Source organism: Malaclemys terrapin, chromosome 9, assembly GCF_027887155.1.
Source record: "Malaclemys terrapin pileata isolate rMalTer1 chromosome 9, rMalTer1.hap1, whole genome shotgun sequence".
In the NCBI taxonomy this organism is placed as follows: Eukaryota; Metazoa; Chordata; order Testudines; family Emydidae; genus Malaclemys; species Malaclemys terrapin.
In genome coordinates, this window is record NC_071513.1 from 18,887,710 (window position 1) to 18,900,936 (window position 13,227).

Here is a 13,227-nt window from a genome sequence, read left to right on the forward strand (position 1 = left end):
CTGTGGTTGGCAAGTAATTGAAACTGGAGAGATGGGGATTTGTTTATTTAGGTTTTAAGTGGACAAATGTCCAGAACTGTAACTTTGACCTGAATACCTTTATTTCTGTAAACTAAAGAAACCCTACAAGAAAGGAGTTGTTTCACTTCAATTGACTTGCCAGAGTAAATGTGACAGAGGTTTCATATATTTCACCTTTTGGGTTCAGTGGGAGCAAGCAATGAACTTGCAGTTTTGGCAGTGGAAGGGTTTTCACATGAACATTGGTCCTAGAGGATTTTAATGTATATTTTTAAATCAGTGATAAGTGTGCCTTGAGCTAAGCATTTTTTTCAGAAATAATATCGGATATAGCCTCACTTGGGGGGAAGAAATCCATGTTCTAATAGGTCTTTTCCTCCCCAACTTCTATGATCCGCTAATCTAATCTATGTAAATAGAAATAAATAGGTACACTTTTCACAGACTGATGTGATGACACAATGAGAGTTCTAGATAACAGCTCTAGATAACAGGTCTATGAATATTTCACCATATACATTTAGGAATACATTTACAGGAAGCTAGCTTATCCACTGTAGCTTATCCACTTAAAATCTTAAGTGGATACCTGAGTTAAGACTTGGTTAAGTCTGTTTTAGTGTCTGGTCACCATATGAATCATCCAACACTGAAACTTCCAACTTAGACTAATAGCTCCCTAAATATCCCAGCACTTGAATCTAGGATGACGTCTATGCCAGTGATGATGACGTGGCTTCAGAAGTTCTATATCCCATGTAGAATAACTGCTATTTCCAATGAGATGCTTGGGCCATTATTATTTTGCCATGTAAAATGGAAACTTTGGCCAGTGTCAGAAAGGAAGTGTCTCATCTTGATTTCCATACGCTAGTGTACATCATGAGTCACTCCACTGAAGTCAATGGAGTTTTGCCCATCTAGAACTAAAGCAAGTATAATCAGATTCAGGCCCTATATTTCTCTATATCTACTGACAATCCCACAAGAATGCCCTTAACCACAGTATTCTGGAAAAGAAAAGAGAATCAGACAAGAAAAGCAGCCATTTTAACCTAGCACACAATGGTTACCATAGGCGAGGGGATGCTGGGCAAAAACTAACTTGTGTGAGCTATGTTTGTCCTAATTCTCGGGAACCAAACTCTGTCCTTTTTACATCAGAATGAAATACTCATGGCAGGTCCACCAAATTTTCAGACTTAAACGAAGAGGAGAGAGAGAGAGAGAACAGATCTCCTGCTGGCTCAGTGGCATCAAGTGAAACTCAAAGAAACTGAATGCAAGAAAACCCCAAATGAAGCAAACAAGACTCTTCTTTATCCAAAGTATTATTAACCTGTGAAATCTTAAAAGGCCTAGAGAAGTTTTAGACTAGACTCAGACTCTTAAGTGTAGACATTTGCAGCAACACAAGTGTAGCAGCACCACTTACACCACTCTGGTTTTGGGCTAGTTTCTGCCTCTGTTTTCCCCTGTTGAGCACCCCAATCACTTCAACATTAGCGTTCATGTGTGAAGTAACATTCCTTCTTGGTGATCTGGGTTTATAGTAATAAATCAAGTGCCCAAGGAAACACAGGAACTCCCACCAAGCATTCCTAACTGGTTCACAATATCTTGGTACAGGGCTCTTAGTACTGTCCCTATTGAGGCTTTCCTCTAGCAGCCTTGCTCTCCACAATTCCTAACTGGCTCCTGGTCCCTACAGGGTTTCACCCCCAGGCCCTCTATCTGGAACATATTTCAGTGTAGAGCAACTTATGCAGCCCTCTTGGTCTCTGTCAAGCACCTATTCCCAGGGCATTCTACCTAGAGTGTTGCCTCTGGCTCTCTACTGGCTTCTGCCTTATCTCTACCCTCCAAAAAGGCCTAATATAGTCATGTGACCTGCATGTCATGTGACTTTGCTCATTCTTCCCACCTGGGGAGGTAAATTATTTGTGTTACTGGTGAGGCTGGACCCATCTCCCCTTGAAGGGCCAACCACTGTGATAGCAAGCGAATGCAATGCTACAAAACAAGTGAACCTCATGCCTCTGGACATAAGCTAACTACCTATTAGTTAGTGCTAGAGGGAATTATTTTCTCCCTTCCCATCTCATAGCAATGCAGACATTGCTAGGTACATTATGGGACTATTCCACCTTCCTCTTAAGAGCTCAATATAGACCAATGGATGGGGTTGTGTATATTTATCCAAAGTCTGCTCCCTGTCACACCAGTACAGGCCTGTTACTGAAGCTTATAAGACTATGCTGGCATGACTGAGAGTAGAATTTGGCCCATTACCTGTAATGACAGCTGGGTGGCCAAACTGTTGTGATGGATTTCCATTTCCACATGCCAAATTAAAGTCAGTGTGGTGGAGGCCAAATTGAGCCAATCTGTTGTTTTCACTATCACAGCCTGATCAGCTGTAATTGTGCTCCTCACCAGTATTGCAACAACACTGGTTTAGTTTGGATTCTCAACTGCATATTTGGCTGTGATCTGGGAATCCTGACAAATTATCTCTCGTGAACTTGCTCATCTCTGACAAAAATGTTTCTTCCTCTAAATAGCCAGTGTCGTCATTCAGCGCAAGTCATCTAAAGGAAGGTGACTCCTCTCCAGGCACCAGAGACGGGGCAGCCTTATACATATTTGCAGCTGCTTTGCAAACAGAAAGATGAAGTTCACCATCACCTGCCAAATTAAATTCTTGCCAAGGCAAAGATTGCTAGAGGGGAAGATTTTATCAAGGCTGAAAATTCTCAAGGGAGTAAGACCACAAATGTCCTGACATATGAATATGTATATAACTTCATTCGATGAGACAGCTAACACTTGGAAGGGACAGAAGCACTTAGGGAGCATCTCCTGTAGATAAAAGTCATTGAATAGTGCATAGATATCTCTTTGCCCTATATAATTGAAATGATCAAGTCCAGAGAACAGACCACTGTATTTTTATATGGCTAAGAAAGTATTCAATTATCCTGTCATGACTATTATTACAGAAGAATCCAGGAGGTATGGGAGGAAAATCCAGCTACCAAACACCATCTATTAAACTGTCTCTCATAGCAGCGTTATAGCATTTATTTCTGCTCTTAGAGGCAGGAACTTTTATGTTGTGTTTGTACAGTGCCTAGCACAGCTGGATCCCCATCTTGACTGGGACCTCAACACCACCAAGTTCTCAACAGGAGATCATTTATAGCATTTAGTTAACCATCAGAAGTCTTTGCTGTTCTGTTAACAGAGACTAAACAGTTAATAGTGATAGACAATTAGGCCCAGATCCACAAAGGTACTTAGGCACCGAAACCTTGTCACTCGGCTACCACCTGACCCTATAGGCACCTAAACTCACTCAGCGCCTAAGTGTTCAGGGTAAATGTTCCCTAGGAGTCTATGTTTCTGCCTCAGGACATGCCCACAAAGGGTCTGGACACCTATCTCCCACCTAAGACCAAGGGCAATCCACAGACTGGGGGAAGATAGGCACTCCTTCACCTATCTCACTCTTGGGCCCTGATCCAGTAGGCATGGCCAGAAGCCACCTACCAGAGCAGGTCTCATTCAAAATCTGAGGACAGTGCCCCCATTATAGCTTTTAGACCAATGGTTAGCGCACTCATCTGGGATGTAGGAGACCCAGGTTCAATTCCCCCCTCCAACTGAAAGGGAGAAAGGATTTGACGAGTAGTCTCCCACCTCTCAGGAGAGAATTCTTAACCACTGAAATGTGAGATATTCTGACATGGGACTCCCTCAGTATCTCCTGTTGAGCCTAACTCTGGCTTTGTGGATTGCATTGTGGTTCCAATGATTTTCTAGGCACTTAAAAGTTAGGCATTGCAACACCTCAGTTCCTTTGTGGATCTAGATCTTCTAGAGCATAGTACAGAAAACTGGACTAGAATACAGAAGTGAACATGCCATGGAGAGGCTTAGCATGTACAGAAAGTATTCATTTTTATGTATGAAGAGAAGACAGGATTCAGAAAATATATGTTGGTTTACACACATAATCTGCACCCCATGTCTAGTCTAGTGGGAAATAGAGGGTGGAGGCCATGGGCTATCATTATTAGACCAACAACTGGAGAAGAGAATAACCTTTGCTTCAGCAATAGCAAAAATTTTAGGTATGTAAGAAGTTAGGCGTGGCAGTCAGAGAAAAAAGGTGTAGGCACAAATGGGACAATCAGTGTTGGTGAGAGTTGCAAAATCTGGTTCATGTTGTACTGCATTCAAATATTCTGATCACCAGGATGTTTAAAATTACAACCCCATCTACAGTTCCTATTTTGTTTTCTTCTAAATTAGATTATGAACTACTCACGGCAGGAACTGTCTCTTCCAGTGTATTCAAATAGTGCCTGGCCCCTATTGGGACCCAGTCCTGATAAGGGACTGTGGATGCTACTGTAATAAAAATAATAAGAATAATAATTTGCCAGGGCAACCAATTTGCAATACACTCCTTGGATTAGACCAAGTTCCACTCTCAGTTACAGACGCAGTAGGAGTTGTTGCACCCTTGTAACAGAGCTGAATTTGGCCCATTATCTTTAAGAGTGGTCTAACACACTACCTTCTTTGTCCTTTATCATTTATTATATGGCTGTGAGAGTGTAGGAGGTAAACTCCTATTGCTTTGATTCTCACTGCGTTGGCTCATGTACAGTTGGTTCTTTGAAGTTCCTTTCTTTTCGAGTTATGGGGTTTCTGTCAAGAGGTGGCAATGTGCTCCCAGCAGAGACACTGCATGAATACAGTTAAATGGAGCATTAGAATGGAGCATTAGAAATACGTGCAAGACTGAGTCAAAAATAAATAAGCTTCTTAACAAACACAAACTGTTTGTTTAATAGTTTCAAGAAAACTGAAATATTCCTCCAGAGAAAATGCAAGATATGCAGAGCAACACCACAACTCTATTTTATTTTTTTAACAAAAGCAAAAAAAAAAAATTAGTTCCATTGATATTCTCGAGCACTGGTGCTCCTCTGCCCCTCCTACTCTCTGACCATGGCACATAGTAGTCTAGTCTTTTTTAGGTCTCCTTTCCCTTGTTGGATTTAGTGTGCGGGTGCTGGCTGGTAACCTGTGATATACAGGAGGTCAGACTAGATTACCTAGTGGTCCCTTCTGGGCTTAAACTCTATGGATATTATGTTTATTCATACACACAGCATCCTGCTCCAAATTTACAGTTTATCATCCCATCTGTGGTAGGTTTGCAGTGCGTAGAAATGGAATTATTTGTATGCCACTGTACCTTCACCACTAATGCCTACATTTCTAAAGCACTCTGATGACTGCTGATGAGTGTCATAGAAATGCCTATGCATAAAATAAATAATCATTTCACCTCATTAAGTGAAGCATATGGACTCAATAAGGATGATTTCCCTTTGTACATTGCCTTTGTAAATTATATCATTTCGCGACAGTGGAAGTAACACTGCTGTGATGGCACTTAAATAGTGAGACTGTCAAGAGTCTTGTCAACATTTCAGCTTTGAGCAGCTTGGGTTTTTGCATGAATCTCTTTTTTTTTTTTTTTTGGAAAATAAACCACAGTTTGTCAGAATTATGCCTTCAAAGACTTCTTTCTGATAGCTTGTGGGAAGGTCAGAATTGATGGTGGACTATGAGACAGTAGATTATACCAGCCAACAACTGCACCCACAGCAGAAAATTTTGGTTCTTTTTAGCAACACTGGGAACAAATTTAGGTAGGAAACTTTAAATACAGTTTAACAGACTAAAACACAAACACTGAAGAAATCTTTAAATGAAACCAAAACATACTGGGCCACATTTTTGCCTGGTGTAGGGCTCTATTAATAAATGATGTAACAACCAACTATTAGATATTACATTATCATTGTCAGATTGCAAATGATCTCATTTTTCTTTTTATTTCTTCAAAAATACATCACCACATGTCCCTTCATATACAGTGGAACTGGTATGTGAGAGAAAGATGCATCTTTTCTCAGGCAGCTAGTAAAATGTGTGTTCCAGGGGAATGGTGGAGAGTACATATAGAGAAATCCTTAAGTCCTTAGTCAGTGAGTCAAACTCTCACTGAAGTCATTGAGAGCTTTCCAGAGCAAGGACTGAGTAAATTTTCAGGGCCAGATTGTGATACTTTTAGTCACATTGAGTAGAACTTTCCTCCACCAGCAGTCCAATCGAAGTCAATGGTGGATAATGGTACTATTCACTGTGAGAAAAGTTATCAGATTCTGGCACTAAGAATTTAAGGCCACTTTTTAGTACTGAATTCAAGAGCATGTGTATATTTTGACAGCCAAGGACATTGGCATGTGCTAGGGAAAGATAAATGACATCAGGCCTAATCCTACAAACCCTTACTCACATCAGTGTACAGCAGGGGCTTCAGCGCTGCAGACTATACAGCATAAATTCCTGTAGGGGGCTCCAACGAGCAGCAGGACTTGGCTAACACAACAGCCAGAAGCACTTTCAAAGCTTCTGGTGGGAGTGAGCACATTACTTAGGACAACTGAGGCAAGTTACAGTGTCCAGCCTAAAGCTCTGACCCAGAGGCCTGACTGTATTGAACTCAATGGCTCTACTCGTGTGAGTAAGGAATACTCCATGAGTAAGAGTTTGCAGGTCCCATAGATTTCAAACCCCTTCATTTATCATGTGACTATGAGGAAGAGATGCACAACACTGGTGTGTTTTTTACACACACACACACACACACACACACACACACAAAAGTGTACCATTCTGGATTGTGGTTAATGGGTCAGACGGCACCCCTTCTCCTTCCTCCACTCCTCCCATCTCTCCCTCACTTCTAGCCTTTCACCTACAACACTAGCTGTCCCTGTTTATTTGACAATACATTGTTGGGTCTTTGGGCATGGTGACAGGAGGGTGCATTACCAAAGTATAAACCATCATGTCTCATGAGTGGCGAATGCTTGGCTGACCCAAATCTAAAGAAAAGTTTTGACCAACCAAGGAAAAAGTCTCATTTTGAAGCAATAATAAATAATGAATTACACAGGTGAGAACACCGAAATTGAGACAAAGCAGTTAATCTGGGCTGATATTCAGTATGATACTTTACATTCTAAACCCAAGGAATAGATATGGGCTAACATACATTACGGACAAACATAACATTCTTTACCTGAAAAATTGACCTTTTCGTTCATTAAAATGTATACATTGCTCTCAAGTAGATTATCTACCTTCTTGCTTATGTTTCAAGAGACAATATGTACAGGGCTGGCTCCAACATTTCTGCCGCCCCAAGCAAAAAAAAAAAGCAGCGATCGCAATTGCAATCAGCGGCGGCAATTGGGGGGAAAAAAAAAAAGCGCCGTGATCGGCAGCGGCAGTTCGGCGGCAGGTCCTTCGCTCCTAGAGGGAGTGAGGTACCTGCTGTCCCCAATTACTGCAGGTGCCGCCCCTCTCCCTTGGCCGCCCCAAGCACCTGCTTGTTAAGCTGGTGCCTGGAGCCGGCCCTGAATATGTAAACCAACATCTTCTGCAGAAGATGGGTAATGGAATTAGTCATTTTAAATCTCCAATATCAATCCCCCCAATAAAAAGAGTGTCCAATACAGTATCAGTGGAGGCTGTACTTCCCCACTCAGAAAAGTGAGAAAATATAGAGACAGAGGAAAAAATAAAAAGGTCACCCCAATTCCAAGAGCCACTGGCATCTGTGACTTTAACCAAAGATAGATGAAGTATCTCTCCGTCCCAGCACCCCAAGCTGTATAGCACACATTCCTTTAGGGGATTCCATAGCAGCAAAAAGACCTTATTCAATGGTCTGTTAGCCACAACACAGCAAGTGAGGGGTACTTTAAAAAATGTGCTTGTGTAATAAGAACATGTAGAGCTAAGTCAAAATGTTCTGCTTACAATGACCCACAAAATTCTGACCCGGAGCCCCTACTGTATATTAACTATTTATACTTTTACCCATGAAAGTATCACATGTCCCATACATTTTCCTACTAGTACAGAGTTAGCCAGATGAGTGTGTTACTCACCAATTAATTTACGCTGACTAGTGCTCATCTGAGAACAAAATAGTAAAACATCACATTTGTTCTAATACTTGTAGGGAGTCCTTGAGAGCTGCTGCTATGGTTACCTAACAAATAAACTAACCTACAGTACAAACTGCTCACATTATTTATATATTTTGGAAAACTTTTGGAGAATATACACAGCTCTCTGGTGCTCAGACAGTGGGGTAGTACATCTGTTTCATTCAGACGGTTGGCTGCATTCTTTGCCTGATATTAATACCAGTGACAATTTAGTAACAGAACCACTGGCATGAGAAGTCTGACTTCCAGAAGAACAGATGGTGATGACTGTCTCAGGTTAATTTTAGGCTTCAGTAATTGTTCACTTAGTCAGCATTGCTATAATATATGAGCGAAATAGAGGAGAGGAGAGGGAAAAGAAAAAGACATTTGCAAATCCCTTACCTGTTTCCCATCCAGGGTATACAGTTTTTTGACCACACCCGTCTCCAGTTTTATAGCTTCAGTGATATCAGTGAGAACTTGCTCAAACGAATGTGCAGTCTTCTTGTTCAGGAGCACGCGAACAGCCTTTCGGGGCTTCACCCCACTGCGGATGATGGTCACCAGCTTGGGACGCACAAAATCCTTGTTCTCCCTTGCCTGGGCACTGTTGCTGCTGGCCAGAGACTGAGGTGCTTTCAGATTGGCTGATGTCTTCACATTGACGGACCAGTTGGGATTAACATTCTTGGTATACTCCACCTTCTTGAAGAAGTTGTCAGATGAACAGACATAGCTTTCCCCTTTTGAAAATAATAAATACAGAGGCAATTATATAGGGAACCAACATGTTGTTATTAGCACTGGCTGGAAAATGGGGAGAACATTGCACAATTCAAGTTTATGAAATTTTGGTTCCATTTTTCATTGAAATGTCATTTTCATAAAAATTGTTCAGCCAGTTCTGATTATTACCTACATTTCTTAGGTGCTTGTTACTATAGTATCAAGGTAAAAGCAAGTAGTGTTTCCCCAAAACACATACACTGGTCAATAAACTACCCCTTAAAATAAACAGAAACAAATGGATTACAACCCAGTGACCAAGGGCCAAATTCACAAAGGTATTTAGGCACTTAAAGATGCTGATAGACACTTTTATGAATCCCCCTAGGTGTCTAAGGGATTTGGGCACCTGTCTGCCATTGAAAACCTCGAGAAGTCACTTCTGTGAATCCCATTAGGTGCCTATCTGCATCTGTAGGCACATAAATACTTGTGTGAATCTGGCCCCGATTGCCAAGAGATACCAACATTGATCAAAAAGGTGCATCTTGCATTATGTCTGAAAAATGGTGACAATCTGGTTCTGAAGAATCTCTAGTGGAAGCAAATTCAAGGATCATTATGCTGATGAAACTAGCAGGCATTCAACATGGGCTTTACTGTTTCATTGATTCAAAAGAAGAACTAAGACCTGGACGTAATGGTTTTTAAATGCTACACCTAATGCCATAGCTCCCATTTTCTGTACCACACAAATCCAAGCTCATGCTTAGCAGCCATAGGTGAAATGTTAGAAGGTCACAGTTGAGTTTAATCCACATAATGTTGAACAAAAAAAATCAACATTTCAAAATTTGGTTCAAACTTTTCATTTGCAATCAAATATATGGAATCCTACCTATCCAGGGTTTTACGTCATGCTCATCTCCAGGGTATCTGAGCACCGGGGGATTTGTAACATTTTATTTTGGTGGAAATCTGCAGGATCCTAGGGATTTGTGGGATTTATTACTGGGGCACAGACTGCAAAACAGTCTCCCCGTGGGAGTGGCAGAAGCTCAGTTGCCTGAGTCGTATCAGATGAGGCTGTAGAAATCACTTAAGAATCCATTGCAGGAAACAATTCTGCAATGGGTAAGTAAGGGATAAGATAATGTAACAAGCCTTTCTCTGTTTAATATGAATTTCATAGAAATTCAATGCATTGTCCACAAGTCCAGAGGATCTTATGGACCTGTGAGGTTTGGTTAGGATAATCTTGCAGGATTTGGGTGAAATTTTGCTATGTTTCTATTTCAAACCTATCAGAACATTCTGACTTTAATTTAGTTCGGACTAGATAGACTATCCCTTAAGGAACTGTTCTCCCTGACAGTGGACTGGTTGGGTTTTCTTGCATACTATCTATGACGAGCTACAGCGACAGGACGTACACAAACAATTCATCGTGATACCTTTCCTCTGTGAAAAGACACTGGGCCTGATTCTCCATTGCTTGAAACCTTGTGTCAACGTTTACACCTGTGCAAAGTGGTACCAAATCAAAATTCTCCATTCACTTTCACCAGGGGTGGCGTTTTACACCTCACCTGTGCAAATTGAATGCAGCAGCCATGATTACACAAGGTGGAAGACAGCAAAGAATCAGGCCCATAGTGTCCTTATATTTGTCCTTCTCTGCCTACATTACATTCCTGACACAGGCACAGAGACGCTTCCTTCATATAACATATGGCAAGAACACTAATAGCTTTATAATACATGGAAGCCTCTAATAGGCTTAGAATGAATGTGTGTTTAGTGTTTACATTCTTATTACTGCTCAGTGTGTGATGGCACGATAAGAAAGTGATAGAAAAGATACATAATATAAATCTTACTCTGTTCCTTTTCAATGTAAAGGGCTTAAAATTCTTTTAGATACTTAGCTCCATGGGAGCAGGGGCCTTGTATTCAAATTTCCTGTAAAGCACGGTGCACATTCATAATGCAGTATTTAATACAAAATAACAATAAAGTTATGCAAAGGGTCAAGCTAGGAGGAAGGAGAAGACCAGAATTGTATGTGAACAAGCGATGGGAAGTACACCTCTACCCCGATATAATGCAACCCGATATAACATGAATTTCGGATATCACGTGGTAAAGCAGTGCTCTGGGGGGGCAGGGCTGCGCACTCCGGCGGATCAAAGCAAGTTCGATATAACACGGTTTCACCTATAACGTGGTAAGATTTTTTGGCTCCCGAGGGCAGCGTTATATCGGGGTAGAGGTGTAATGACAAAACACCCCAGCATAGAGAGAGACACAGGGGAAGAAAGACACAAGACTTAGGATGATTATTTGATTTTTTTTAAACTATGCATTTGATCAAGTAATGTACCCCAGGGATTTACATTACGGCTGCAATCCCATTATGGTGTTCTGAAGGCAAACACAAACCACCAATGCATTTATGCTGTCACCAGGATCCCTCAATCACAGACATTTCATTTATAGTTGAGGCTTCATAAGGCTTCATCCCTTATATTTCTTCCATTGGACCTAGCAGAAGTATAAAGACATTACACAATGCTTTGCTATTATGAAGAATTCCCACTGGAGGTATTGATCATCGTTCAGCAGCACCTAATCCTAGGTCTTTCTGATTAATAAATGATAAGCTGCACTTTATCTATCTGTTTCAGCTCGGCAGCAGCTGGTGTTCAGGGGGGTCCTGCCTTTATCTAGCTGCATAGCTGGTTCTGTGGCTGAAGCACTGCAAGTGCCGTCTGACTTACACAGTGAGAGACAACCCCCCTTAGAACCCTGAGCCTTCCACTAGTCAAACACCAGACATATAGCAGGGATGGGCAACAGGCAGCTCAGGGGCTGCATCTAGACTGCTAGATCATTGTATTGGCCTGCCATAACCCGGCTCAGGGCAGGCAATACAGCAGCACCGAGGCCAGGAAAGGGGCAGGGCATCACCAGCCTGAACATGGGCCTCACGAGATACTGGGATGAGAGCCAGTGGGCTAGTGCAGGGAGCTGGACCCAGCCCCGTACATGAGTCACCACTACAGGGTAAGTGGGGGACAGGCTCTCCAACCCCCTCCCCCGTGTGCGAGTTACATCATCCTACAGACCTGACTCCCCCCATGCAATCCCCCCTTGCATCACCCCCTCCCAGGTACAGTACCCGATTCGCCCCCTGCATCACCTCCCCAGGGCCAGGACCCAACTCCTTCCACCTCCAGTCACACCCCCTGGCAACAGGACTTGACCCGTCCCACTCCCCGCATGCATCACATTCCCTGGCCTGCCAAAGGGTTTAGTGGTCTTGAGGTTCCTCTACTATCTTAACGTGGCCCATCCCTGAAATATAATATTTACATTGTAGAGCAAGGAAGGATGGTATTGTATTTAATCACAGGCCTGAAAAATCAGAAGATCTGGGTTCTATTCCTATTTCTGCCATAGGGCTCTTGTGTGATCTTCGGCAAGTCACTTAACTGATCTTATGCCTCAGTTTCCATATCTGAGAACAGGGATAGTAATATCTACCACCTTAGGCTTAAATTGTTAATGTTTACATAATGCTTTTGGGGTGCTTGAATAAAAGAGGACACAGAAAAGCAAAATATATGTTTGCACTGTGTTTCATAAATACCCAAAACCTTAAAGAGAACATTTTTTCATGGATAAGTTCCACATTTAAAAAAAAAAAAAAATCAGTGCTTACTGTTCTGTTTGCTGGAATGTAACTGTTACATTTGCTCCAGGAGAAATATTTGAAATGTCTTACTATGCTATGTAGTTGTCTAGTATATTTATAACACTCTGGAGGAGTGAAGGTAATATTCCTTTACTAGACCTTAATGCGGGGATGTTGCGGGGCTAAATAGTCTAGTAGTTTCAGACACTGGCCTTTCAAATTATGCTGATGGTCACATTTGGAAAACACAATAAGTTTTGTATTTTCAACCTAGCCCCTAGTGAATATTTTAGTTCGCATCACAAAGCCAGCCAGCAATTTTCTTTGATTGGCAGCTTGCTCTCAGGAGAAACCAACATTCAGAATAGAAGCAGAAGTGTTGCAGAGAATGACTGAGGTGCAGTAGTAGGTCTGTATGAAAAAATCATCCCCTCTCTTTCCGGAGCCACAAATTTAACGGCAATGTGGAAGGGGGGCTCTTTGTTTGTTATTTTAAATCTTGGATTCATTTTATGTATGTCCCAACCTCTCATATTTTATGGCCTCTGAGTTGCCAATTATTATTATTAAGTTCCTCACAGGGGTAGTTCCTTTTTAAACTCTTCTTTCTCTTTTGTCATGTGCCACTTGGAGGCATTTTTGCAGCAATCTATCAAATCTGCTAAAATAGAGTTCTATTACTGTGGATTCATT

General features: G+C 41.7%; 1 protein-coding gene across 2 annotated transcripts in view; it reads right to left on the reverse strand.

The window, feature by feature from the left end:
- Nucleotides 1-13,227, reverse strand: part of DCX (doublecortin) — a 111,200-nt gene that overhangs the window by 84,022 nt on the left and 13,951 nt on the right. For both annotated transcript variants that reach the window (XM_054039875.1, XM_054039876.1), the window contains exon 3: nt 8,514-8,854. In XM_054039875.1, coding sequence (XP_053895850.1) covers nt 8,514-8,854 — 341 coding nt within the window. The remainder of the gene's footprint in view (nt 1-8,513; nt 8,855-13,227) is intronic.